Raw genomic sequence first — 27,676 nt, 5'->3', positions numbered from 1 at the left:
TGTCTGTTAAGCTCCTTCTCCTTTAACTCTGACAATGGGAGATATTTGTTAGTCAACTTTATTTCGGGTGCAATTACAAATTGTTTAGAAGAAGAAGTTTGTTCCCGTAGATGTTCAGGTGAATTTCTGAGCATAGTTTTTTTGGTCGATACCTGGTGTGTCGTTTTGTTGAGGAACTCCTTGTGTGATTTGACCCGACGGACCTCTGTGTAGTAGTACGTCTGAGCGTGCTCATAGAAGGCGTTCTCCAACCTTCATCATCAAAAGACGGTATAACGTCACACGTCTGCGTTTATTTATCCAACCAAAGCCATTTGGGTTGAGCGAGGTTACCTGATTATGTAGCCCACCAGGTGGTCGGTGTGCGGCAGAACAAAGAGGCTCTTGCCGGACAAATCACAGGCGGTGCACAGAGCTTGTGCTCTCTCTGATGCTACCAGGTCCTCACCTGTACAAAAAAAAAAACAGGATAAACATTTGGATCTTCCTTTAGAGCTCTAGAAAACACTTTTTTTATTGTTTGGAAGAAATCCAGGTCTTACCTGGAGGTAAAGGAGTTTTCTTTTGGATTAAAACCACGGCCACTTTGGTGTTCCGGCCCTGGAGACTGGTCCTACAGACAAACATAGATCATCAACTCCACATTTATATGGAAATGTTTGGTTGTTGGTGCACACCATTAAGCAGCAGGAGCTACAAAAGGTCACGAACGCACTAATGAAGACCAAATTATGAAGACGATTTGATATAAAAATGACCAAACTGCTGTTTCTCTTTGGGGTTTCTGCTTCTTCTCACATTTTAACACTGTTAAACTCTGTTGCCATGAAGTCTTCACTGTGATTTTACAGTTAAAGCTGAATTATTTTACACATATCCAGGCCGATGTTTAACTATTAGTGGAGATGTTTAATTTTACTGTGTATTGCTTGAATAAATGGTACAAAAGTTCCAAACTAGACAGTTTAAAAATTATACAACAAAGTAAGAATACTGGTTTATCATCACATCTACTTGAATAAAAGTCAAAGTTTGGTGCAGGAAACCAACTATGATGATGACATTTTTTATCAACTGACTTCAGTAAAGTGATGTTGGCATTTCGCATATATTTTTTGGTGCAATTCTGCATGTTTTTATTTTTTACAGTACAAGATGTTCTCCGTCCTGATTGGTTGTAGACCCTGTCAATCAATCTCTTCTGTGCCGTGTCTCCTGTACAGTGTGATCATTTAGCCACATTTACTTCAATCTTTGATCAGGATCAGAATTTTTTTTTTTTATTCTACAAAACTGGACTTGTTTTCTATGTTGGTATAAACTTTGAGAGTTTAAATAAGTAAGAAAGTTTAAAAATGTTCATGTCTGTCTGAGAAAAGTGGATAAAATTTGTAGTGAGGAGTTTTAGTACTTTAAAACATCTAGAATCTGACTTTGTGGATTTTTTTTAGAACATAATCCCCCGCGATAAACGAGGGAACGCAGTACTGGTTTATCGTCACATCTACTTGAGTAAAAGTAAAAGTATTGAAGCAGCACATTGATCTGAAAGACAAATAGTTTTGTGTTATAGCTCAGAACAATATTTGAACTCCTGCAGGATTAGCATTGGATTGACATCTTGGAATTGCCATTTTATTGACTAAGATGTATATATTTAACATGTCGGGTTCCTAAGATAGCTACATCCACAGGGCAACCAATGCATGTAGTTTTTCTCCTACAAGTATGGGGCACAATTTTTATCAAAATAATCAGTAAATGCGACTCCCCTTTTGCTTAGATGCTCAATTAGTGTTTATTCACAAAATAAACTATGTGATTTGCTTAAACGGGACATAATACGCGTGTCTAAACTTTTCAAATGAGAGTTAAAACTTTTTTTTTACATGTATTATTCTTATTACACCCACTAACAAATTTTAACACTCTTAATTGTAAATTCTGGTTTTATTTACTGATTCACTTTATAGTAGTTTTTATTTTTTGATGAGTAAATGAAGCACATTTTAGTTAAAAGTTTACATTTTTGTTAGACAGCTAGAGGAGAGCCACCCTTTGTTGCTGCTGCTTCTTCTTTGTGTGTGTTTGGTCTCAAAATGCCTTTATTTTAACTATGAAGTCATGAATGTAACACTGGACTCCACTGGAGCTTTCACAGCTTTGTGCCACCTAATCTGCAGCTTCACAGCCAAAGACTCAGTGCTGTCTCCTAGGTGCCTTTACAGTTAGAAGTTTGTCTTAAAGGAATGTCATTAACAGTGTTATAGCTGCTGCAAATGCATGTTTGTTTGATTAAAACTGCAAAACAACTCCCCCAATGACAGGTTTAGATTTAAGGTCGACTTTACCTGACAATCTCCACTTTAGTCGCACATTCAGACTGTTTCTCCTTCCACTGCGGATCATCCCAGTCCAGCTCGTAAAATAAAACTACCAGAGCAGGAACCAGGTTCAGATGCTTGTTCATCCAGCCTGTTTTCAGGATGCCTTTGGGGATGTACCACTCATAAGACGTCCGCTATAAAGAAACAAAAAAAAGTTATCTACCTAACCTTTTCATTTCTTTAAATCTTAGCAGAAGGGTAGTTTATCCCTGAAAAATACAGGCTTTCCACAGGTTTGTTGAACCACTGCTCACCTTGGTGCGACATTTGGGATACTCGTGATCTCCTGGGAGGACTTTGAAGGAGATGGGGACTCTGTCAGCTCGGCGGTTGGCACAGAAAGCATCCCAGATGGCCCGATGCACAGCATTGTACACAACATCCAGACCCGTCAGGGCCACAAAAGCCATGGGCCGGCAGCACAGCTCCGGGGGAAGCTCCCACTGGGAACCAGCCATCATTATGCTTTAACAGACACACCTGCAGAAAACAAACATGATCTTTCTTTAGAAAACATATGGAGCTCCTGCAGAAGAATTCACATTTTCATACAATTTAACAGTGAAGCAGAAAATAACACAAACTTGTCATTAATTAAACTTAAATTAATAGATTGCTTCATGAAATTATATACAAGAAACTGTAAAGAAATACTTTAAATAATAGCTAGCAGGTCACAAGACTTGAAGGTTAGCAAAGCTAAAGTAGCAGCTAGCAGTGACACTTGTTTACATTTGTAACTGCTTAGCAGCCCCCACAAAGGTTTCACGGAGCGTGGGGATTATCTGGTGCTCATAAACAACCTCCTCGACAGTGAAGGAGTAGCTGTCATCGCTTATTTTTCAACTGTCTGGTCAATATTACTACAGACTCAAACGCAGAGACGAAAGCGGAACTAAGAGAACAAGCTAACGCTGGAAGGCGATGCTAATGACCTGTTAGCTTAACGTTCAAGCGTCTCAAAAACTTTTGTCTGTGAGTGAACACCACGGACACCTTCGTGGGGAGCATACCTCAGTTGCATCGCTTTAGGTGAATTCGTGAAAGCAGGGCAGCGAACTCGGCTAAATGAGCTAACTGCGCTTCTCCATGAGCTGTTAGCGGATCAGGACTGACAGGGTTAAGCTGGCTAGTGGGCGAGGCTCAACATTTCCTCCGCGAGTTTTTAGTTTTAATTTCAGGCCACCCGACTTTACAATAACTAAATTCTAACTCTAAATATCATTAGAACGCCAATCAATACTTTGTCACAATCGACAAATCATAAAATGACAGCCAATTTAGCAGCGGTTGCTAAAGAAACCAGAAACTCTCCGGCTAGTTAGCTTGTTCTGGGAAAACTTGAATTACACATCCGCTTTGATTTTTCAAAATAAAATGAAGTGACTGCTCTTATTTTCCTACAGAAAAGAGAAAAAAGGCAACATGAAATAAACTGCACAAACGACGTGCAATGAATTAAAAATTAATTTGTAGAAAATTCATACTTTTACATACTCTAAAATGTTCCAGTGTTTTCATATTTTTTGTGTTTTTCTCTTTCTCGTCCTCTCAGAACCAGTGGTCAGATGGTGGCCCAAACTATTCAAGTATATAACCTTTTGATGAGAAAAGCACAGTTATGATTTGAAACTTACACTGATTTGAATAGAGCAATAAAATGGTGGCAAATGTTATACAAAAATCCAACCTGATTAATGAATAAAAAATGCAAAAATACAGATTATGCTTAAATGTTATTAATAGTGTTTATAAGTCTCCAGATGTTGTGAAGTGGGAGATAGTTGCAGAGTTTTACACTCCTTAGAGTGCTGTGATTGTGAGGCTGATTGTTCCCAAAAAGTGTCACATTATCAGCATCCTGCTATCTGCATTAGATAAGGATAACATCAAAATTAAAATACGGAAAGAATCTTTTTGTGAAAATAATATATATCAATACAATTGACTTAAATGATAGTAAACTAACAAAAATATTTTGTAGAACTATTTTTCTCAGGAAAATGATAGCAAAAATATCACCTTATAGTAAAAAGGTCAGAGGAATCACCTAGAATCAAACAATTCCACCAAATAAGAAACAAACATAAATGATTTTGTTATTGAGAAATAAAAGGTTTTTGTGCATTTCTTTAAAAGATAAAACTGATCATTATATTTTTAACACAGAGGTAAGGCAGAAAAGAAGCATCAAGTTTTTCAATCTAAAACAGTAACAATGCCTCTTTTTTAAAACTTCTGAGCCCTTAATTCTTAATTCCAAGGATCTTAACTAGAAAATCTTGATGGAAAACTTGAGCGTCAAAGGATATAGGAGCTGGAAGATTAATGCGAGTCTTGTAATCTTGAGTATAGGAATATTTTTACGATATGATTTGGGGAGATGTCGTTTCATAATTAAAATGCTTGTAGCAGTTTCAACGTACAGAAGCTGCAGTTTAAAAAGAAAAAGTCGAAGATATTCACACAATTAAAAGCTGAAAATAGCTCTAACATGCAGATTGATTAAAACCTGCTTTTGACCTCCGGGATAATTTCAAGAATTAAATGATTTTTTATACATATTATTTTATTTTAATTTAAGTATTATTATTTTTTTATTATTTATTTATTCATTTTTTCAATAAAAAAATAAAGAAGAATGATCAAATTCATAGATGCCCGGAAAAGGTCCATTGAAAACAAATACAAAGTGAGTTTGGTAAAGCTGTGGATTCACAGAGGTTAAATTCTAGAGCAGCTTACAGAAGGATGCCCCCTCCCACCCCTCTGTTTCCTATCATCCCGCCCTCCTCAGTCTGCAGGCGCTCAGCAGCAGCATCCTCAGACTGCACGGAGGAGAGAGGCTGCAGCCATGAGGGACCGGTGTGCGTTTCTGCCTGACTGACTGACGGAAGGTGAGCGTCCGCCTTGATTTTCTGTTCTGCGTAGAGGGCTGGGGAGGGGGCGGGGGGCACCTATCCCAAACTGTCTCATTAAGATTCAACCTTCACTGTAAGTGTGAGGCTGACTGGATCCCGGTAGAGATGATGATCTAAAGGTGACGGTGCAGATTCAGTCACTCAGTCTTTGGTCTGAAGGAAGGACATTTTCAGTTCTGTGTTGTCTCAATGTTCAGTTAGCTTTACAAATCTCTACAAAAACAACAAAAAAAGGATCAAAAGAATTATAATTAGAATGAAATCTAATGATTTTTTTAAACATTCTTCCCTTACAAACATCCAAAGGATGATCATAATAATATTCTGGTTTTATTATAGTCTTATCTAAATGTTTAATAGAGAAGCACATTATTTTTCATGCATTTTTCCGTCCACATCCTTATCAATCCTTTTCAGTTGTAAAACTCTCCCTCAGAATGAACTTCATGCTGACTATTAATGCAGTTCAGGTTATATTAGGAGCAGAAATCTAAAGTTGAGGATGAGAACCTGCAGCAGAAGACCTTGGTTTGGTGTCTTTTCCTGCAGGATGCTTGACTGCTCAAAGTCAGAGTTGGGCTCTGAGTTGAATGGAATTTCATGGCTTTTGTTGTACATACGGAAAACCAGCTAAACTGATATGGTGCCGCGTGTCAGAATGAATGGAGCGGACTATTTGCAGCCGAGGTTGGGCAAGAAGAAGCGTGACGCCTGAATGCTGGATGAACCGCAGCTACATTCATGTCACCTGACAGTAACAGCTGATAAAAAAAGCAAATTTTTCGGAGTCAAAAACTAACAGATTTCCTCATTTGGTCTTAAAAGACAGTTGAAAGCGTGTTGAAATGTAAAAAGAAAGGAAAAAAAGATAATTTTAATCATAAAAATAAGAATACAAATAATGAATTTTTGCTTTATTGTGGATAAATGTTGGTTTTACTTTCACAAATGTCAAATTTTAACATTAGGAGCACATTTAGACCATGTTTTTGTCTTTAAATATGTTTTTTCATGAACTAAATATCTCTGATTTCAGATGGAAATATAATATAGAGTATTTTAAATCTGAAAAATGCAATATCTGCTAATTAATTGACACAAAGAATATAAATTGACTTTAATTTGCTATTAGTTTTCCTGAAATGCAATGCAGATCTTGGTTGCACTGCAAAAAAAATCACATTATTTGCTGATTTCAAATCCAAATTAAAGCTACTGTTTGAACATGTCAACACTACAAGCTGATTTAGTAACATTTAAGAGGTTTCACCCACATTTGCTGCTGAAAACTCCCGTAAAAGGACAGAATCCAAACGCTGCTCTGATATATTAATGTGCATTTCTGCAGCAGAGACCCTCATGTTTAGATTTATGAAGCTCGTTTTCAGCTCTCCATGCAGCCTCTCGTAACACCTTTGTAACACGTCATCGCTTTTGTTCTAATCGCCTGCTGAGCAACACAACTCTGACCAGACCACACCCTCCTCGCTCCTGCAGGGGGGGGATTCTGTTAAGGTCACGAAGATGCTGAGTCACTCCATCACCGGTCCCTCTGGGAGTGTTGGAATGCGCCGCCTGCCTCCCTCAGCATCCGCTCCACGCCACGCCACATGTGTTCGAGATGCGTTTTACATACATCTGCAAAAAACGCACTTTATTTTTAGCATCATGTGAAATATGATCATTTATATTGCTGTTTACTAGACAGTAAAAGCTCAGCTGCAAACAATACAACTGCTTCAAAATGATCGTTGAAGTCGCGCTGCATTTACTGTACATCATAAAAGTACATCTTCATGAGCCGATGAATAATTAATTTAAGTGATGATTTTTCTCCATTTTACTGACTGATCATTAGAAATCTGGTTCTAATTTTTCATAAATCCGACTCAAAAATCTGTTTATATTTTCACAGAAGATTAAAAAAAGATTCTCATGAATCAGAAGTTGTGATTTTTATGTGAAAAACAACACATCATGTGTCCTAAAACTCAGCACTTTATGTTTTTACACCTTTAAACTGTAAACTTTTGCATTATTAAGATTATAGATCCACTCTTAACATCTATTTTTAAAGTGTTCCCAGTTTTTTTTTTAGCCAAATCTAAAATTCTGTCGGTTTCCAGGAATGCCTTTTCAGCTAGTGAACGATTGTCAGGAGTGCTGTGGGAAAATATTAAATTCTACTTAATTGGTTTAAAACAGGGATGGGCAAACTTTTTGATTTGTGGGCCAGAAAAGGTTCCAAAATTTGGCAGAAGGGCCGGTCTCATAAGAGGAAGAAATAGCACGGAATTTGGACAAAGACATGCTGATTTTGATTAAAAATTAATATATTTTACAATGTTTAGCATTTGTTTTTCATATTTTAGTGCCGACTGAACCAATGGGATGATGCCTCTCAGAGAAAAACACAAATGCTGCGTTCGTGTGCTGTTGGAATGATCAGAAAAATGCCTGTCTGACTCAGAAATTATGCATAAACTTCAGAAAAACAAAAACACTTGAATGCAGAAGGATTTTCTGAACTTACATAGAGGTCAGTGTTCCTATATTTTAGCTGTCTATGGGAGACACCTGAAATAACGAAACAATAATTAGGATTATCAATATAATTTATCCTAGGAGGGCCAGATGAAATAGTTTTATAGGCCGCACATGGTGCCCGGACTGTAGTTTGACTTACTATATTCAGGACATCACCTGTTTACCCAAACAGTGCCAGGTTTCACACTTAGTAGATAGAAATGTAAAAGATCATTAAACCCTTTTTCTTTGCTTTTATTTGATTTTTACTCAAACGCTTTGATAAGAATGACTATATATTTTTATCAACTTTTTTGAGCTCATGAAAACAACCCCAAAGCAGTATTTTGCTCCATTCAAGCATTCCTCTAAAACCTGCTCTCTGAGCACCAGCCCCTTCCAACAAGCTGGTCCTCACTTTGTGACATCACAACGTGGGGGAGCAAGTTCACACCTGTCAGTGGCACATTACGAGATTGCGCGATGACAGGTGGAAATGACTCCAATAGGAAATTGGGCGGCAACTTGCGTAGCCACCAACCGGTATCAGCACCACTATTGACTGGACGATGTGTAAGTGTCCCCGGGCGGCTAACATTTTAGCAAAATGCTAACATTTTTTGGATAATTTAGCATCTATTAGAGTTTTTTTGGGCTATTCTGGATCATGCTAACATTTTAGCAACGTGTTAGCTTTTTTGGCTAATTTGGCATCTATTAAGGTTTTTTTGGGCTAATATTGAGTTAAGCTAACTTTTGTGCAACATGTTATCTTTTTTGGCTAATTTAGCATCTACTGAGGTTTTTCGGGCTAACTATGAGTCAAGCTAGTGTGTTAGCAACCTGTTAGCTTTTTTGACTAATTTGACATCTACTGAGGTCTTCTGGGCTAATTATGAGTTAAGCTAACACTTTAGCAGTCTGCTAACATTTTTGACTATTTTGGGCTCTATTGAGGTTTTGGGTTATTTCTAAGTTCATACCTTTTAAGTGTTTTTACATTATTTGCAATTTTTGCAATTTTTCAAGATATTCTTCAAATTAATTGTGCACTTTCTGCAATTTATGCAACTTTAAGTCTTTTAGCATCTTTAGCATTATGTAAACAGCCTTAGCCTTTTCAGCAAATCTCATTAGCAATTACAGTAAATTTCTTCAGCAATTTCAGTAAAGAGCTTCAGCATCTTCAGCAACAACATTAGGCAAAAAAGCATTCACACTAGCATTATTGCAGGTATTGCAACTTTTCTAGTTATCTTTAAATATGTCCTCCATCGTCAGAAAAATTTCACAAGAACATGTTAAAAAAATAATTTTAACTTTTTTGAAATATTTATTTTTAGCAGTTTGTCCCTAAACAGGTAATCACATATACATACATACATACATACATATATATATATATATATATATATATATATGTATGTATATATATATTTACATGTGTTATCAAGTCTGTATTTACGATGCACAACTTTATTTACACAAAATTAAGATAATCCTTTAGTGTGATTTGTTGGAATAATGTAATAGAATAGATTTATTATGGTCATTGTCACATGTACAACAAAATGTATAAGTGCTCACTGGTCAGAGCCTCATTCATACTGTTTCTGAAATGATAACATTATAATTTATACCAAAGAGTTTAAGAATAAAGTAAAACAAGTAAAAGAATAAGATAAAATCATATATGGTTAAATAGTCTTATAACAAAGACAAAAATAGGTTGCCTATTTTCTAAACAGTTTATGGCTGAATTTTTTCCCTTTATGCAAATTTGAAGTAAATAAATTTTTTGCTAAAAAAAAGATGTTTAAAATGTACTTTTATGAATTATTAGGTCTAGAAGGAGGAAATTTTGGACTCTTGTTTTTATTAAAACTGGTGTCTTGATCTTGCAAGTTAATGTTCTTCCTAATAGAGTGTTTTTATTTCAGGTAGTAAAACTTTAATATGAGAAACAGGAAATTTTCAAGCTGAAAAATGCTGGAAGTTGAACAATTTTCACCATTAATGAGGCTGCAGATCAGGCGCCCTGCATCCATAAAGAGCGACAGAAAAAGACATAAATTAGATTTGGGATCTCCATCATTCATCTGCAACCTGGGATCGATCAAACTATTTTAGCATCTCAAATTCAAAGCAGTAACTCAACAAAATAAAAGCTTTTTCAGATTTTATTGAGAACATGAGAAGAATATTGGATTAGAAGGTCTGGATTGAGGAAAAATAGAAAAACTTTTTTTTTTTAAATAAAAAACTGAAATGTAATCATTTACTGAAACTCTTATATAGTCAGTGGATTAAATGTTAGCTGTTATTTAAAGGAGACATTTAAGTGGACAGATGACACTATAAGGCCACACAAACACTCGTGAAGGTCTAAACAGCAGTGAGATAAATAAACATACATGAAACTTTCCCTCCATGTTCGCTCCGTGTCAGATGACCACCACTCACATTTCAAGTGTAGCTGTCTTTAAGCCTTTATTTTAGGTTCCTTTAATGCAGACATTCTTTCAGCATGAGAAGGTCGTGCGGTGAAACCAGCCGAGGGATTCAATCATTTAGATAAACAGAGGAGTTAAAGCGGGGTCACTTTCTCAGTCCTCCTCCCACGTTCCCTCTTATTCTCCGAGGACAAACATGAAATGGTCTCAATCTGGAGGGAAAGGGGCTTTCTGTTGGGAAACTCTCAGTGCTCATGCTCAGATGTTCCAAACTGAACCATTACTATTTATTTACAACTTTTAATGAGTGTTTTATGTAAAAAGATGAACATTTTCCACGATAACTCGTCATATAAAATTGCTTTTGCTGTTCAGACTTTTCAGACTGTTGTTCTGGACCCGCGAGGTTCAGGTGAGGAGAGAAAAACTCTGGTGTTTAGCCGCATACGCAGCCTGACAGCTGCTGTTTCAAACTAATTGTGAGGACAGTTTTCAGTGTTTTAATGTGTAAAAGACCCAATCTGGAACACAGACTGAACAGATGTTTTTTCCTGTCAGGTCAGGAGTTTTATTTTCGTTCTTCCACTGCGACAAATATCTCTGAGTGTTCTAATGCGTGTAGATTCGGATTTTCTGGTAAACTATAATTCTAGAAAAGGGAAAATATTCTTAACCCCTTAATGTCCGTCGTTGGAAATCACTCTCCGATTCTCTAAAACGAACTACTGTACGTAGATTCAAAAACATAAGTGATTTTTTATATATCTTAAAACAAATTCAGCCATTAAAGAGTTAATCGAATTATGAATAAAGGAACATGACTGTAAAACTTCACAAAGACATTCAAGTTACGGTTTAAAATCAAATGTTCAATGATGAAAAAAAGATATTTCATGAATTTCTTAAACTGATTTAAACTTCTTTAAGGTGAATTTTAAACTGTAGAAAGAATACATTTTACTAAGAAATTAAAATAATTAAAGTAATTAATTTGAATGCCATTTTACCTGAACTTATCTATATTTCTTCATGGTTTTCCCTAAAATAGACAAAAACTGTTAAATTGAACTGCACAGAAACAACTTTAAAGACAAAAAATCTGTTTTTAACGTGCTCTTGTGGCATATTTGGGATTGTAGATGACATTTTATAAAGACAGTGAAGTTTAAAATTGCATTTCTGAGTAATTATTTTTTAATGTCGTTTTTGTGAGGTAGGAAATACGTTGGGCGGGGCCAAAGTATCTCTGCTCCGCCCCTTCTCATGCACACACTTGCAGACAAATAGATCAATGAAAGTCTTTGTTTTCTTCGTCTGAGCTGGAATCTGGATCAAAACTGTATGTATGGATAGGACCACTATTTTTGTTGCACTGCTAATGTTGGGTTTGGGGTGTGAGGGGCTGTAAGCTAGCAGGAGAGGACGTAAACAAAGAGCTCTTAGCAACTGAGTAGAGGATAAGGGGGCGGGGTTGCTCCAACGAATCACTACTTAAGTGAATTTCTTCTGAACTCCTGCTGCTCTGCAGAAAACTATGTCCTAGAAAACAAAACTTTTTGTTTTACTTTGGCAAAAAAAAACTGTAATATCATAATTAAAAGACCACTGGAAATTATTTGGAAAAAGATGATTGGAGTTCTCTAAAAAATAAGTTCAAATGATCCTGATGGGGAAAAATACATTTTTAAATCTTATTTTAACTGCATTAAGATTATTTTTAAAGTATATAAAATGTAAATTTCACTAACCTGGTCTTAAATTAACAGGATAAACACATTTGAGTCTGAATGTATCTTGTTAATAAAATACCATAAAACTGTAACAGAACTGAAAGCATTTACCTGCTTGCTTCCTGTTCGTGGTTTTCCACTGGAATTGAGCATGAATGAAGGTTCAGATCATGTGATCAAACATGGCTCAGTGTGGACATGCAGTGAAATGTTCTCGAGATGATGAGAGCAGCTTGTTGTTGATAGGGGATATCAATGCTGAACCAGCCCAAACAAGAGCTGATAAATGAGTGTGCAAGTGTGTGGGGGGCATCAGTAAATGCAGATAAGACAGCTGGAGGAACCTCTGATAAGCTGTCAGCTCCTCCGCATGTTTGCTTCACTGTTTAAGGAGGATTTCTTACATTTTTATAATCATAGATGTTTTTTTTAGTTAAGGTGAGTCGGTGGAAGTTGTTTTTAAAGCCAGAAACTGTAGTAGTGAGACGTTTTTTGGTTTAGTGTCGTACACAGTGTCCCTGTGCCTCCATCTCTCTAAGCAGATAGTCTGAAAAGGTGGAGCCAAAGCTGCTCAGAGGAGGGGGCACACTGTCCCTCTCTGGGTTTTTCTTATCCGCCGCTTACGCTTTCACGTCTGACCTTCACCAAATCTCACCGGATTCAAGTTTTTTTGGCATGCTTCCTCAGGACCACGCTGGCTTTGCCATGTGAGGCGATGAGGGCAGCTGACAGACAGGAAACGGGTAAGACGCTTCGGCTCTGCGGCCCCAGAGGGACACAGCCGGCCTGTTTTAGGGTTTGAGATCAGTCGCTTTTACTTCTACATACGTCTGTTTCAACAGAATATGAGGGTTTGTTTAATCTTTAATGTTTAAAAACTGCTTTTCTAATTGAAATGTGACCGTAAACAGTCTTAAAATCTTCTTTAATGTCTACATTTGTTAAACTTTCTGACATAAATCCTCATTTTTATATTCATAAGTCATTTAAACATCATTCTTTCTTATAAGTGAAACAAACAAAACTATTTAATGTTAATTTATTTATAAAAATAATAATAATTTAAGATAAAATGTTATTTTAGGTAATTTTTAAAATGAGAATAAATGTTTTTCATCCATGACATTTCATTTTTTTAGTGTTCTAAACAATGTTTTTGAATCAGAATTGAGCTAATTTTTTTGTTTTTTCTTTTGTACTGAAAATATGAAACTTTAGAGAAAACTGCATCATAGTGAACTTCTTCTTGAGTTTCATAAATGCTGAGGTGATGTCACTGACAGCAGTCAGGTGGTCCGATCCACCTCTAAGCTCCGCCCCCAAATGTTGATTACATAAATCAAAGGTTTTTGGTTGGATAATTCACTTTTTTTCAAAAAAATATTTACTGGACAGAGGATTGTACATGTAAGTTCAAATCAGGATTAACCCCTTCATGTCTGAACTTCTTTCTAATTAAATAAAAAAAAAATACTTTTCTTTAGTGTTTTTTTCTGTTAAATTGATTGGAGTTCTGGATTAAATGACATGAAGGGGTTAGAAATTAAGATTTGGAGCCAAATTTCTCCAAATATTTTGTAACTCTGGAGTAATTTAAAAAAAAAACACATATCCAGAAATTTGGTCATTTTTCTGTTCTAAAAAAGCATTATAGGTAATTAAAATTTTGACAGTCTGTGTATTTGCACTAGAGATTGATGGTTTTTATGTTGATATGTGAAGCTAAAATTAGTTAAAAGTGAAATACTGGCATCAAAATTTTGAAAACACCAACAATACCCTAAGTTAATTAAAAAAATAAAGAAAAAAGAGCAAATAAATAGGTCAGCAGCAACTTTTATTTGTTTATTTGTTAAAGAAAAAGCTCCCTGAAAAGTTTCAAAGTAAACTAAAGCTAAAACTTAAATTAAGTGAAAAAGTGAAAAGTTAAAACTAAAGTGTAATAAAAATGCAGGAAGTTTCTTGGCACAGTCAAATGTCAATCAATCAATCAATCAATCAATCAATCAATCAATCAATCAATCAATCACTTTAAATAAATACAGCACTTTTCATCAACCTGCTGTTGAACACAAAGTTTTGAACAATATAATCAAATAAAACATTAGTTAAAACAATAAAAAAGCACTTTTTAACCACTTGTGTGTTTTTTATTTTTAAAGATATGGTTTTTATTTCATCTTTAACAGATGTGATTAGAGATGAAAACAGATGTTTTTCACTTTAACTTTTTTAATTGATTACCTTCTGTCTTTTTGTTGTAAATATTTAAATTAGTGATGAGAAAAGATGTCATGTTTTTATCTGTATGTAAGTATTTGCCCTGTTGTGCTGTTCCTGTATTACTGATGTGACTCAGGTTGTTATAAATGTTAAATTCCTCTCAATGGACCTACCTGTATAAATAAAGGTTCAACAATTAGATTTCAAAAACAACAATAACAGACATAGAATTATAAAAATATAAATTAGAAGAAATACTGTGGCTAAAATTTGAGGATAAATTAAAAGGTATAAAGGTCATAAAATACTTAAAATCCCAACATAAATGAGATACGTAAAAGCTAAGATGTGTCTTTAATTTACATTTAAAAACTCTCAGATCCTTAAATAAACTATTCCACAAACGAGGAATTTAACTGTAAATCAAACTGATGATTTCCCTGGACAACATTAAAGTAACTTTATTAAAAAGGGACAATTAATAAACATTAAAACAAATGTAAATATGCTAGATTGTAGCCACACGCTAACCTCCTTCTTAAAATGCCTTTTTGGCACGTTACAGTTAAAAGAAATAAAGTTTAAGAGATAGACAGAACTCATAAATTATTAAAACAAGTAGAAGACAATATATAAAAAATACAAATAAAATACAGAACAAAATTTAAGCAAATATTTTAAAATCAGTTCCTGTTTTGTAATAAAATTGTATTATTTTTGGTTATTTGTGGTTAAATAATAATTTGGCCTTTAATTTATATCTAAAATGATTTATATAAAATATTGGAAGCAATTGAGTCAAACCTCAAACTGACTTATGCTTAAATTGTCACTTTTAAAATATCTCTGCATGTATTCAAATTTGATTAAATAGGAGAACTAAATCAAAAACTAAATTATTTTTAATGGCATATCTTCTTCCCGAGGACAGACGGGTGATCAGCTCACCAACATGAGCTCCACTGAAATTCTGACGACTTCATTTACTTTCTGTTTCCCTCAGACTGAAGCTGAACAGAATGAGTGAGTCGGGGGCCTCGGGGCCGGAGGAGCCTCCTCCGTCCTACATGATCTTTCTGGTGGTCTTCCTCTTCTTCCTGACCGGCCTGCTGGGATTCCTCATCTGCCACATGATGAAGCAGAAGGGCTACCGCTGCCGGACCGGAGACATGGAGGACGAGGAGGAGGAGGAGAAGCTGGGAGTCGATGCAGACGGTGACCTGAGAAATGTTGTCTTTGTCAGTTCAACTGAGTGAAATCAATCTTTTCAAAAAGTTGATCTAACTTGCATTGTGGCATAAATAGAAAAACAGTTGGAAAGTTTAACTAATATTTGCTCATTACTTGTATGGAGATAAATTTGTCCCACAAATTAAAATAAAATTATGGATTTCTAGTTTAAAAGATCCCTGTTAACGCCTCCTTCTGATTGGAGGACGACTCTCATCATCATTTTAGGTCATTTTTCTTTAATTTTGGTGAAAATATTGAATAGATGTAGGTCATTAATGCTCATGTTCATAGGATGAGAAGAGATCAGAAAAATAAAAGTAGATATCTGAGGGATATCAAAGGAAAAATGTTGGGAAATACAAGGAAAGATCTGTTTTTTTAATAAAAAATAAATATAGATGTAAAAAAAACGTATCCCTTTGTTTTAAATAACACCAAAAGAACAAAGGAAAAACAAAATACACACATAAATATATGTATATATATATATATATATATATATATATATTAAAACTTTTTTACTATTATTATTTTTTCATTTTTCATTTTTATATACATTTAAATGTTATTTATTTATTTTTTACACTTTTAATGTTATTTTTTTTAATTAATAATGCATAAAAATATATAATAAAAAATATATATAAATATTTTATTGTTTGTTTATAAATTTAGTTTTATGTATTTAAAATTGTATCTACATGTGTCTGTACATCAGGTGACAATGTGCACACAGATGTTGTAAATAACAGACTCGTTAAGACATCATCAGCACCAATCAGTCAATTAACTTTATTTAAATGGAACAATTTGACAGAGAACAGAATAAAACCTCCGTTTTTCAAGCACAAAGCATTTAAAACAAAAGCACAGAAGGTCGTGTCTAAAATGAAGAGATGTTAAAAACAAACATATGTTAAAAAATCCTTTAAATTAGTGACAGTAAAACACATTTATTTATCTAATTCACATCAGATTGTTGCTGTTAACAAATCTAGGATGAAAGCTGTTTTTCTTCTCTAAACCTGATAAAATGAATCAATTACTTTAATAATAATAATTTAATTAATTAATTCGTAAACTCTGTAGTATCTCATATCTCATATAAGTGGATTGAATTTGAGTTTTTTTCATGTGTTTCAGATGAATATGAGGGGAATCAGGACACAGTGGAGCAGATACTTAAATGTATTATTGAGAATGAAGGTAAGAGACGTTTTTTTTTTATATAAACTTGGTTTAATTGTAGTCTTATAAATTGCAAACACTTGTGTTTTGTTTTATTGAGGTTTCCTTTTATCATTTGTTAATGCATCTGATTAATTTTCACAAAACTTTTAAAATTCTTCAATAAACTCCTAATTTAACCAATTTCATGCCACACACTGTTGGAGACTAAAAAAATTGAAATGTGAATTTACTCATTAATCTGATGTCACAATAGTGTTTCTTTTTACATTTAAAGGTTTATACCAAAGTAATGCAGAGATTTATTTTCTCCTTCGTCTCCAGCAAACATGGAAGCCTTCAATGAGCTGTTGGGGAATCACAATGTTTGTGTCCGGCATGATCCCAGGTGAGCTCTGCCTAAAACATCCTTAAAATTGATTTCTGGCTGATTTGTTGTTAATTTGTGTCATCGGGATTGTGTGGAACGTGTTGTAGATGATTATAAGCAGCCCTTTCAAAATAAAAGGATTTAGGAAACACCAAATCAGGGACTCTTTGAGCATTCCATTGTAGTTCTCTGGTTCAAGAAAGAAAGAAAGAAAATTAAAAAATAAACATATTTTGGGATTATGACCAAAACAAAACAGTCAAGTCAAACTTTATTGAACAAAAAGTGTCTAGCGCTGTGCGTATCAATCCGTGAGGCTCCTGTACGGTGGATGAGATCAACCTTTGCAGCACGAAAAAATTAATTATGCAAACAAAAAAGAAACGCTGCAAATAAAAATAAAAACTGTTGCAAAGAAAAAAACAAAATAAAAGAAATGGTACAAATGAAAAGAAATGGGGCTGAAAATTAAAAATATGCTGCAAATAAATAGAAACACTGCTGAAATAAAACAATATGTTTCCAAACAAAATAAATGCTACAAATAAAAAGAAACACTTTTGCAACTTTAAGAAATGCAGCAAATAAAAAGAAACTTTGCTGCAAATTAGAAAAAAACTGCTGCAGATAAAAAAATATTCTGCAAATCAAAGCAATGCTTCAAATAAAAAGAAACATGCCTGCAAATAAAAAAACACTTGAAATAAAAAGAAACACTTCCAAATTATAAAAAACAAAACTCTGCAAATAAAAAAGGCACATTGAAGTGGATTATTGGGGATTATGTCTAGATTAGATGCACAGTTACACATAAATTCAATCAATAAACCCACCCAGAATTCATACATCATAAGTCAGATTTTATATTGTTAAAAAATTCAAGGATTTTAAGTTTGCCTCATGGTCTGAAAAAATTGTGAGGGTCACCAAATTTCTGATTTATCCATTTTTGGCTGAGGTGCACCAACAACAGCAAAACAAACTGTGCATTTTTTTTACACTCCTGACTTTACACTAAATTGCATTTATTTTGAAGGAAACACCATCACAAGTTATAAACTATTTCATACTTTTACAAAAATATATTTATGTCAAAAACATTGATTCATTCATACTGATCATAATCGTCACAATAGCATACAAAAATCAGGGTCTTGTTACGACTTTGTGGCTCCTGTTGTGTTGTAGTCAGTAAGAAATCAATCCAAACGGTTCTTTAGGTGTTGAAGGCTGCAGATCCATAGGGAACGTCTGGTGGTTTTAAAACAGGAATGTAGCTGAACACAAGTGGAGGCATTCTGATGCTTTGAAAATAGATCTAAAGATGATCGGAGTGGGACTAAGAGAACTCCAGAAGCATCAGTATGACCAGTGGAGCATTCAAGGAGAACGCTCCGTCCTTCAGAGAGCACGAAGGGGGAATTACATTTCAGAGTCCAATCTACTGGAAGTGCATCGCTGGCTGTTTCCCATCATCCCACTGATGCTGCTTTAGTCATAGTCTTTTGACTAAAATAGAGTTAGTCGCAATTTAGTCATATTGATTCTATTTATTTTAGTCAAATTTTAGTCGACTAAATTACAGTAGATATTTAGTCAACTAAATTATGGAAGTTATTTAGTCGACAAAAATATAGAATAAAGATAAAGCATTTTAATTAAATTTACTAAGTATAATCATATGAATAACACGCAAAGATTTTACTAATTTGTAAAAAAAACATTTCACTTCACTTTGCTTTCCAAACTTGTCATTTCTGCGAATTCAGCTTCAACAACTTAAAACACATTAAAAGAAAAAAAATAAAAATAAAAAATATATATATTTATATACTATACATATAAATAATTATAATTCCATCCCATTTTCAATCAGAAAGTGTCTATTCACACGTAACTTTCAAATAAATCTGCAGCCAGTGCTAGACTTTTTTCTTAGTCGCACTGACCCAGAGTAAAGGGTCAAGGTTAGGATTATGGTTATGGTTAGGGTTAAACAAGCAAATGTTTCCTGAGTGCTGCTGTCTCTGCAGCTCACGGCTCCACCAGGGGATGGGTCAAATGTGGAGAACACATTTCACACATTTAGGAGCGTGGCAGTTAATGGGACTTTAACTTAAAAGTTTAATTTTAAATACATGCGGCCAACAAAAAAAAATCCAGCCTTGCACAAGCTTAAAATGCGTGCCGGTAATGCAGCAACGGGATCCTGGCTGCACGTATTACATGTGGACAAAACATGAATTTCCATCATATTCTGTGCTGGTCACTTGTAAATATGTGTAAATAACTTGTCTTATTATAAATGTCCGAACATTAAAAAAAATGTATTGAAGAGGTAGTCAAGTGTAAAAATGCATTAAAAAAAAAACATTCACTAGGGAGTAAGCTGTCCAGGACACCTGTGAGGATGTTATATGTGCTTGAACAGCATGTGTGATGAACTGTAATACCACCGCCGGCCAATAGAGGGCGATGTTGTCATGTAAGACATGATGGAGTTGGAGATTAAAACGTTGACTGATTGATCTGAAGAAGCAGCAGGGCTGCTGGCGCTCGGAAATACACAACAACATCGATTTATAACTTTACAAACGTCATGCTAAAACAATAAAGCCAGACTTACATTTAAATGTAAACCTCTGAGCTTCAGAGCTTCACCCGCGTGAAGAAAAGCGCTTCTCCACCGCGCAGTACCGGCGCTAATTAGCTTGGCTGGAGTAACCCCTTAAAACAACCATGTCAGATAATTCTACTCTTTAAAATGGAACAACAGTTGGAAGGGTCGGGAGGAATTAGGATTCAGCCCAATACACTGGAAATAATCGTGTTTGTTTGTATGTTTACCTTTGCTGGATTTCAGGCTGGCTTGTCTGCAAACGCCACTTCAGGTTTTCTTGTGTCTTTGCCTGTGATGGTCGCTCCACACAACGTCTTATTGAAGGTCGTGTTAAATGTAAAATAAGTCCATATATGTACTTTTATTTTTCTACCTCGATTAGAAATTTTCCCCTATATCACAGACACAATTCATTGAATTAGCGTCTTCCCGGGCGGGCTGCAGGGCTCTGTGTTCTGATTGGATCGCTCTGCATTTGCTCCCGCCCTCCTCCACCAGCAGTCACTGTGATTGGATGTCGTCTTCGAAGAGCATTTTCGCTTCGTTTTTATTCGTTGACGAAAAAGTCTATCAATTTTGTTACAGTTTTCGGGTCTGGGTGTGTTGGAGGTTTACAAGGTACCAAACCCTAAGTCAACTCTTTTTTGCTCTTTACATCTACAAATGAGACCTTAAAGGTACTGCCTTTTTGGTTTTGACTCATTCAAATGAACAATATGTAGACCCAGTATATGCTACATTGCGCAACAGTCAATCATAGATCCAAGCCACACCTCTGCCGCTCAGTCTGGCTCCACAAGCCCCGCCCCCTTTTTGGCATTTTTCAAATATGGGCTGAGAATGGAATAAGCCTCCAACTGCACTATTTAATTACTCTTTAGAAATAGCTAAATCAAAACAAACAGCCCCCCTTATTGCTATTTTGCCATTTATCTCCCCTGTATATTATTCAAAAAAGTTGAATCTACCTTAATTGAATTTTTGGGGGTTTAAAAAAAAAACACATCAGCCCACAGTGGGATTTGAACCGACGACTTCTTGATTGTTAGACCAAAGCTCTAACCACTAGGCCAGTGGGGGGAAAGCATTTATGTCGTCAGAGTTCCTTTTAACACTGACATCCTACGTGGTGAAAACCTTTGGGGGGTGTTGGAGGTTTACAAGGTACCCAAACCCTAAATCAACTCTTTTTGGCTCTTTACATCTACAAATGAGACCTTAAAGGTACTGCCTTTTTGGTTTTGACTCATTCAAATCAGTGTTAATTTTGACAGAGAATTTTAATTTAGTTTTAGTCATAGTCTTTTGACTATATTCTGTGCTGGTCACATGTAAATATGTGTAAATAACTTGTCTTATTATAAATGTCCGAACATTAAAAAAAATGTATTGAAGAGGTAGTCAAGTGTAAAAATGCATTAAAAAAAAAACATTCACTAGGGAGTAAGCTGTCCAGGACACCTGTGAGGATGTTATATGTGCTTGAACAGCATGTGTGTGATGAACTGTAATACCACCGCCGGCCAATAGAGGGCGCTGTTGTCATATAAGACGTGGTGGAGTTGGAGATTAAAACGGTGACTGATGATCTGAAGAAGCAGCGGGGCTGCTAGCGCTCGGAAATACACAACAACATCGATTTATAACTTTTGAAACGTCATGATAAAACAATAAAGCCAGACTTACATTTAAATGTAAACCTCTGAGCTTCAGAGTTTCACCCGCGTGAAGAAAAGCGCTTCTCCACCGCGCAGTACCGGCGCTAATTAGCTTGGCTAGAGTAATCCAACTCTTTAAAATAGAACAACTGTTGGAAGGGTCGGGGAGGAATTCGGATTCAGCCCAGAACGCTGGAAATAATCGTGTTTGTATGTTTACCTTTGCGTGGATTTCAGGCTGGCTTGTCTGCAAACGTCGTATCAAGTTTTCTGGTGTTTTTGCCTGTGATGTCGCTCCTCACAACGTCTTGTTGAGGGTCGTCTTTAATATAACATTTGTCCATATATGTACTTTTCTGTTTCTACCTCGATTAGACATTTTTCACCTCTATCACAGACACAATTCATTGAATTAGCATCTTCCCAGGCGGGCTGCAGGGCTCTGTGTTCTGATTGGATCGCTCTGCATTGGCTCCCGCCCTCCTCCACCAGCAGTCATTATGATTGGATATCATCTTCGATCAGTATTTTTGTTTCGATTTTATTCGTTGACGAAAAAAGTCTGTCAATTTAGTTAAAGTTTTCGTGTCTGGGCGGGAGTTTTTGTTTCGTTTTCGTTGGATAAATAGTGTCGAAAATTTTTTGTCAACGAAATTAACACTGGTTAAATGTGAGGTCTTACATTTGTAAAGTAACATTTTTCGTACTACTACAGACATTACTGCTCCAAAATGCACAAAAATGAAATTATAAGTAGATTTTTTTTTTGTCATTATTAGAATAAATATAAAGCTCCTTCTGCTGCACAAAAGTTTAGTTTCTAGTCTGCAACAAAGTTCTTAATGCAAAGGATTATATTACACTAATAGATTTTAAACATTTATTTTCATAAATTTTTTTCATGTTCGTGTTTGATAGTAAAAGGATGAAGACAACAAATTCATAATAGAAAAATATTTTTTTGTTGCATTTTTAACTAAAGGAAATCTGATGCAGTTTATGGATTTAATTTGGTCTTTTATTTTGAAAAGAACAGGTATGTAGTGTTGTCAAAATGAAAAGTTACACTAAACAGAAAAAACATCATAATTTAGTTATTGCTTATTTCAATTCAACATTTATAAATGAGTATTTTTTCTAGACAGTGAAGTGGAATTTCGCGGCTCTCGCTGGGTTTAGGTGAGAAAGAAACAGGTCCAAATGGCTCTTTTAGTGTTAAAGATTACAAACTGTTTACCTTTACCATTAAAAAAATAAAAAATAAAAATAATTAAATAAATCGATTATATTGATATTGGAAAATATCATTTGGATTGAGCTACGTTTATTTTACAATAACACAACGAATCTGAAAAACCTCACAGACACTGTTCAGTACCCAGGTATTTATCTCTAAGTCACACTGGTTGAATTGCTCCTAAAGATGTCTTAGATTGATTTCAGGTCAGGGAATCGGATTTTTCTAAATGAATCAATACTGATAATTATTAATATCGGCAACCACAAATTGAGGATCGTTGCTCTCTTTGTGAAAACCGATTAAATCCGATTTCAGAATCTCCCTGATGTTGATTTTCAGGTTACGAAAGGAATCCATCGCAGGCATCCCTCCCCACCTCCACACGGTCCACTCCGGCACCGACCTCAACTCCTGCCACCTCTGTGCCCAAGTTCGATCCAAAAAGGGTCGCAGGCAAAGCAGAACTCCCCGCTTCAAACAGCGTCCCGGAGAGCAGACGGTGTTCTCCGTTGGAAGGTGAGGACATCTCTCCGTTTGTTGGTCCAAGGATACAAAATGCGATGCTTGACGTTTGACCCTTGTTCCCTGTAGGTTTCGGGTGACACACACTGATAAGAAGCCTCTTGGAGGTCCGACTTCGTTGGCTGCATCGGGAGATCATTTGGATCAGTCGCAGGACAGCGAGGACAGGAAGGACGCCGAGTACAACATCAGAAGCATGTTTCGAGAAGCTCGGCCGCCATCAGAAGGCATCAATGGAGCCGCAAGCGGAGGGAGACGAAAGAAGAGCGTCAGCATTTTTGGGCTGAGGCGTGGAAGTGACCCCATAGGTATAAAAGTGAAACCGGGTGCGGGAAGAGAGATGGCAGATTTCAGATTTCCTGTCCAGCGTCCACCTGTAGTTCTGGAGGAGCCTCCACAGGCCGAGAACATCGGAGACGAGTCCTCAACAAATCCTGCTCCCAAGGTTGAAACTGAAGCAGTTTTAGCTAAAACTGGATTGGATAAGTCACCATCCATCCAAAGAGAGGATTACAGATCTGATACAGATCCCAAAGAATGCTCCAAACAAGAAACAAGTCAAGAATCTCATAAGATCATGACTCAATCCTCTACAGGAAACACTGTAGCACTCGCCCCAAGTTCCCTTCCCATTCTGTCTGAGAGGACAGTAAACGTTGAGAAAAATTTAGTTAAAACTCAAGAGATTTGTGATCCTGGACCACTGCAGACCTCAACACCCATCAGTCCTGTCCCAGTATCCATTGCCCCCATTGTCCCTGCCCCTCAACCTGAACATCGGTCCACTAAGGTCTTTTCCATCAGCCAAAGTCCTCCTGACCTGAGCTCCAGCTCAGATGTGGAACCAGGCTTTGGTGCTGGTTTACGTTTCATTAGTTTAGGTTCATCCCCTCCATCCTCCACCCCAAACAAGACCCTATCTTCTGTCTCTCTAGTAAAAACACCTACCTCCTCTCTGGCTGAGTCGCCAAGCCCCAAAAGTAACTTAAGGAACTTGCGTCCTAAGGCAGAGAAAGCCAACTTCTCCACTTCTTTACCGAGTCTCCCAAGTGGACCAGAAAGATCTGACCAAGAACCTGACCCAAGTGCCGGATTTGTCCAAAATCTGTCTTTCATGGGTTCATCTCAGTCAGAAAGTTTGACGACTGTGACGATCCATTCCAGTTCAAAGGACCAGCAGCCAGAAGGAGACAAAATCTCTAAGACTGAAGGAAAGATGGAAATTAGGAGACCTGGAATCCTGAAGACGTCCAAGTATTCTGGCCACTCCTTCCCTTCCGATCAAGCTTCTAAAGAAAGACTGAGCACGACCACTTCATCCCCTTCACCCACGTTGTCCCCATCGTCACCTCACGGCAGCAGAATGAGTCATGTGACTATCGTCAAAGCCAGCCCCGACAGCAAGAGAGAGTTCTCTGTCGTTACCATGGTGGAGGACAGAGAAGTCGCCAGCGAGCAGGAAGACATTTCTGCTTCTGCAGGGGCTGAAAGTCAGAGCAGAGAAACCTTAGAGTCAACAGAAACCCAAAAACCGGAGAAGGACCGTGTCAGAGACAACAATGAAACTGAGACCCTGGACGAAAGAGAGGAGTGACACCCGACTGATGCTAACCCCACAACTATGAACATGCTTTTGATAACCTAACCAGAGCTGTTCATATTTTTGCAAGAAGCTGGACTAAAATTTCTGAGCAAATCTGATATATTTTTTTTGTTACCACAAATTTTTTGTTCGGAAAAATATATAATTCATGCAAAGGCTCACAGCAGGTCCATCCATTTAACCCTGGAGAACCAATGGGGCCAAATTTGTGTCCCGCAGCAGTGCTGCCGGATTGTTTTTGGAATACTTCTCCCTATGAACAAAAACATCACCTCCACCACATACTCAAAACTCACCAAAAATTAAGCACACCTAGTACCCTGTGACAATCAATTTTGGGCAAACAAATTATGACATCACTGTCAAAAAAATGAATGTGTTCAAGACTTCTTATGGGCTCAAAATGTCTCCAAAATCCACTAACAAAACAAAAAACACTTCTTGGAGATATCTGTAGGAAGTTTTGAAACTATTATCGGATGGCTACATGATCTTTAGCTTGGTGGCCATTTTGTGGGAAAACGTATTCAAGGGATCTTCACAAAATTTCGCCGCCAGGTTACATCTACAACCACAGCCGAAGTTTTGATGACCTTTGAAAGAGTCTGCCATCTTAAACTTTAAAAAGTTTTAATCTTGATCTATTGCTTTCTACGTCCTCGAGCATCAATAGGAAAAAATGCTGGTTATAGAAGTTGTAGATTTTGAATGGCGTTCTCAAGTTAAGCTAACAAAAGAGACGTTCCCCCTGTTGCCCGCTAATTTTTATCGAAATATTGTGATAATACTTGAATCGTTAGCTTAAACTGAACTAAACAATATAATCTACAATATGAACATATTTGGAATGTGGGCATGGCTATCAAAAAACCTCTGTTGCCAAGGAAACTCAAAAGTTTACTTTTTCGGATTCCTCTAAAAATGACATCGACCGGTTCGTCACCCCCAGGCGACCAAAAAATAAAATGGTTGCTATGGAGATAAAAGCAAAAGAAAGCAGCCATTTTGAAAAACCTTGTTGTTTCCTATAAAATAGTGGACTGGTAGCACTTGTGAGCCACACAACACCACTTGTAGCATACCATTTTTTTCTTTGTTTTATTTTTTTATTCAATTTTTTGTTACCCAAAATAAAAACAAAATGATCAGATAAACTTTAAAAGCTCAGATGGAAATTGTTCTCTGGTTCTCCAGGGTTAAACTTTCCTTTAAATGTTAGTTTTTGTAGGTTTTTGCGCTCTATCTCTTGAGTTTAATCTGATTTTTTTCTTTGTTATTTGATTATGTGACATTAAAACTAAATTGTAGCAAAAGAAATAAGCAATAAAAATCATGATGCATCCACCCCCGTGTTCAACAGATGGAACAAAACTTTGTGCTTAAATACGATTTCATTTCTTAAACTTTTACAATCATTTCCTCTCACTCTTGCAGCCTTATTAGATGACATTTTGGGCCATTCTTGGTGCAGATGGTTTGAAAAACCCTCAAAGTTCTTCAATTTTTAGCAAAAATTGAGTTTACAGATAAATATTCATGGCTTTCCTGTTTGCAGCACCAATATTAAATCTTCACAAAACGTCTTTGGCTGAATTTGACGACAGGAACATTCAATAATCTCGTTAACAGCAAACATTTACTAAAATTCACTTCTTCTGACTAAATATTCACACTTTGGCTCTTGCATTTTGAACACAATTAGAGTTTTTTTCTTTCACTATATTCTGACACACATTTGGTATATTCTAAACAGTTGCGTTCAAACAGAACAAGAAAACATTTTTGTCATCTTTGAAGCTGCGCTGCTGAAGTCCGTTACACGTTCACATCAGCATGCAGTTTGTTTTTAAATCAACACAATAAAAAAGTACATTTCTGATGTGCAGCCTTGATATATGACCTAAAAAAATGATTTTCTGCATCTCCTAACACACTGCCTTTCATGTAACTAACATTACAAATATAATTGTGTAAATAGAAGACATTGTGATGCATCCTTACAGGTTGTTGAAATAAAGAAAAAAACAAATTTTTCAAGATTATTGAGAGATGAAATGCTGATATGTTTTCTGTTGAGTTGAATTTTTGTGTTTATATGTTCAAACATTGTATTAGAATGAATGTACATTCAGAAAATAGAGTTTCCCTGTTGGAATTCTCATCTTTGTCACAGGATATTTTGTTAGATTTTCTGTTTTTTGGCTCATATTTGGGGTCTGGGTCCATGAGGACTTCCAATTCTAACTGAGAACAGAAGGAGAGTCATGTAAGTTCAGGGTCAGAACTCACATCAGGATGTCATTAAAACTCATCTGCATCCACTTTTTGAATTCTCTGACCTCCTGCGTAACACAAAGATTCATTTTATAATTCTAATCCTTCTGCTGCCTCAACTCCACGTATTTTTTAAGTAAAGTTATTTTAAAACCAAAGCTCCGTGCTGTTTTAAAGCCAACTTGAAGGTTAAAAACATTTTGATTGTTTTTTTTAAACTGAGAAACTCAGGAAATGCACATGAATTAGGGTTAAATTGAAACCACTACAGCCCAAAAAATGGTATTGCTTCAAATAGTTCCCAAAAATATATCGCAACAGGAATAATGCAAGAATTGGGTTGACGAAATAAAGTGTTTTACTCATGAAGGGTTTTTTATTTTCAACAAATCCGTGTCCAAATGAAAAAAATAGTTTCCCAGTTTGATTTATTTTTTTTCTAGTTTTACTCCAAAACATTTTGATGTTTTTAAATGTTAAAGGACGACGCCTATAACGTTTCCTGACTATAAAACTAAAGGAATATTTCCTTTTGCACACAGTGAGACTTATTTGGAAACGGAGATACTTATTGAAATGTGGGATTTTTTTTTTTACATTTTTCAAACAAATCATAACCGTTTTCTTAAAAATAATGTTTTACATCAAGCTCATAAATGCTTTAATTTTCCTTTGCATTTTCAGATGTTTTTTTCTGGAGTTATATTGCATTTGATCACAAAGGAAAG

At 35.9% G+C, this 27,676-nt stretch overlaps 2 protein-coding genes across 4 annotated transcripts in view; one reads left to right on the top strand and one right to left on the bottom strand.

Moving 5' to 3' along the window:
• Window positions 1–3,745, bottom strand: part of trappc11 (trafficking protein particle complex 11) — a gene marked incomplete in the record, with an annotated part of 15,077 nt that extends 11,332 nt beyond the window's left edge. The window contains 6 exon segments of the mRNA XM_024260320.2: window positions 153–252; window positions 334–448; window positions 543–613; window positions 2,352–2,521; window positions 2,642–2,867; window positions 3,401–3,745. Of these exon segments, the coding sequence (XP_024116088.1) occupies window positions 153–252; window positions 334–448; window positions 543–613; window positions 2,352–2,521; window positions 2,642–2,848 (663 nt within the window).
• A 1,433-nt stretch (window positions 3,746–5,178) lies between these two features.
• Window positions 5,179–27,313, top strand: rell2 (RELT like 2). 3 transcript variants are annotated; one of them, XM_024260388.2, is made up of 6 exons: window positions 5,179–5,284; window positions 15,244–15,455; window positions 16,617–16,679; window positions 16,986–17,049; window positions 22,889–23,065; window positions 23,141–27,313. In XM_024260388.2, exons 2-6 carry the CDS (start codon window positions 15,260–15,262, stop codon window positions 24,663–24,665), a joined length of 2,025 nt encoding a protein of 674 aa, XP_024116156.1. In that variant the 5' UTR covers window positions 5,179–5,284; window positions 15,244–15,259; the 3' UTR covers window positions 24,666–27,313. The 3 variants fall into 3 exon arrangements, with proteins under 3 accessions (XP_024116156.1, XP_024116155.1, XP_024116159.1); XM_024260387.2 differs by lacking the exon at window positions 5,179–5,284 and adding an exon at window positions 12,306–12,760; XM_024260391.2 differs by lacking the exon at window positions 5,179–5,284 and adding an exon at window positions 12,754–12,868.
• Window positions 27,314–27,676: the final 363 nt, after the last annotated feature.

The sequence above is a fragment of the Oryzias melastigma genome, linkage group LG10 (genome assembly GCF_002922805.2).
Source record: "Oryzias melastigma strain HK-1 linkage group LG10, ASM292280v2, whole genome shotgun sequence".
NCBI lineage: Eukaryota > Metazoa > Chordata > Actinopteri > Beloniformes > Adrianichthyidae > Oryzias > Oryzias melastigma.
Note: the sequence above shows the minus strand (reverse complement) of the source record. Positions and strands in the feature narration are given on the sequence as shown.

Excerpts from the sequence above, each read along its gene's own strand:
- rell2 (XM_024260388.2), top strand. The coding sequence starts at position 15,260 with ATGAGTGAGTCGGGGGCCTCGGGGCCGGAGGAGCCTCCTCCGTCCTAC. Across the intron at positions 17,050-22,888 it reads TGTGTCCGGCATGATCCCAG|GTTACGAAAGGAATCCATCG; the intron begins GTGAGCTCTGCC and ends GTTGATTTTCAG. Across the intron at positions 23,066-23,140 it reads ACGGTGTTCTCCGTTGGAAG|GTTTCGGGTGACACACACTG; the intron begins GTGAGGACATCT and ends TGTTCCCTGTAG.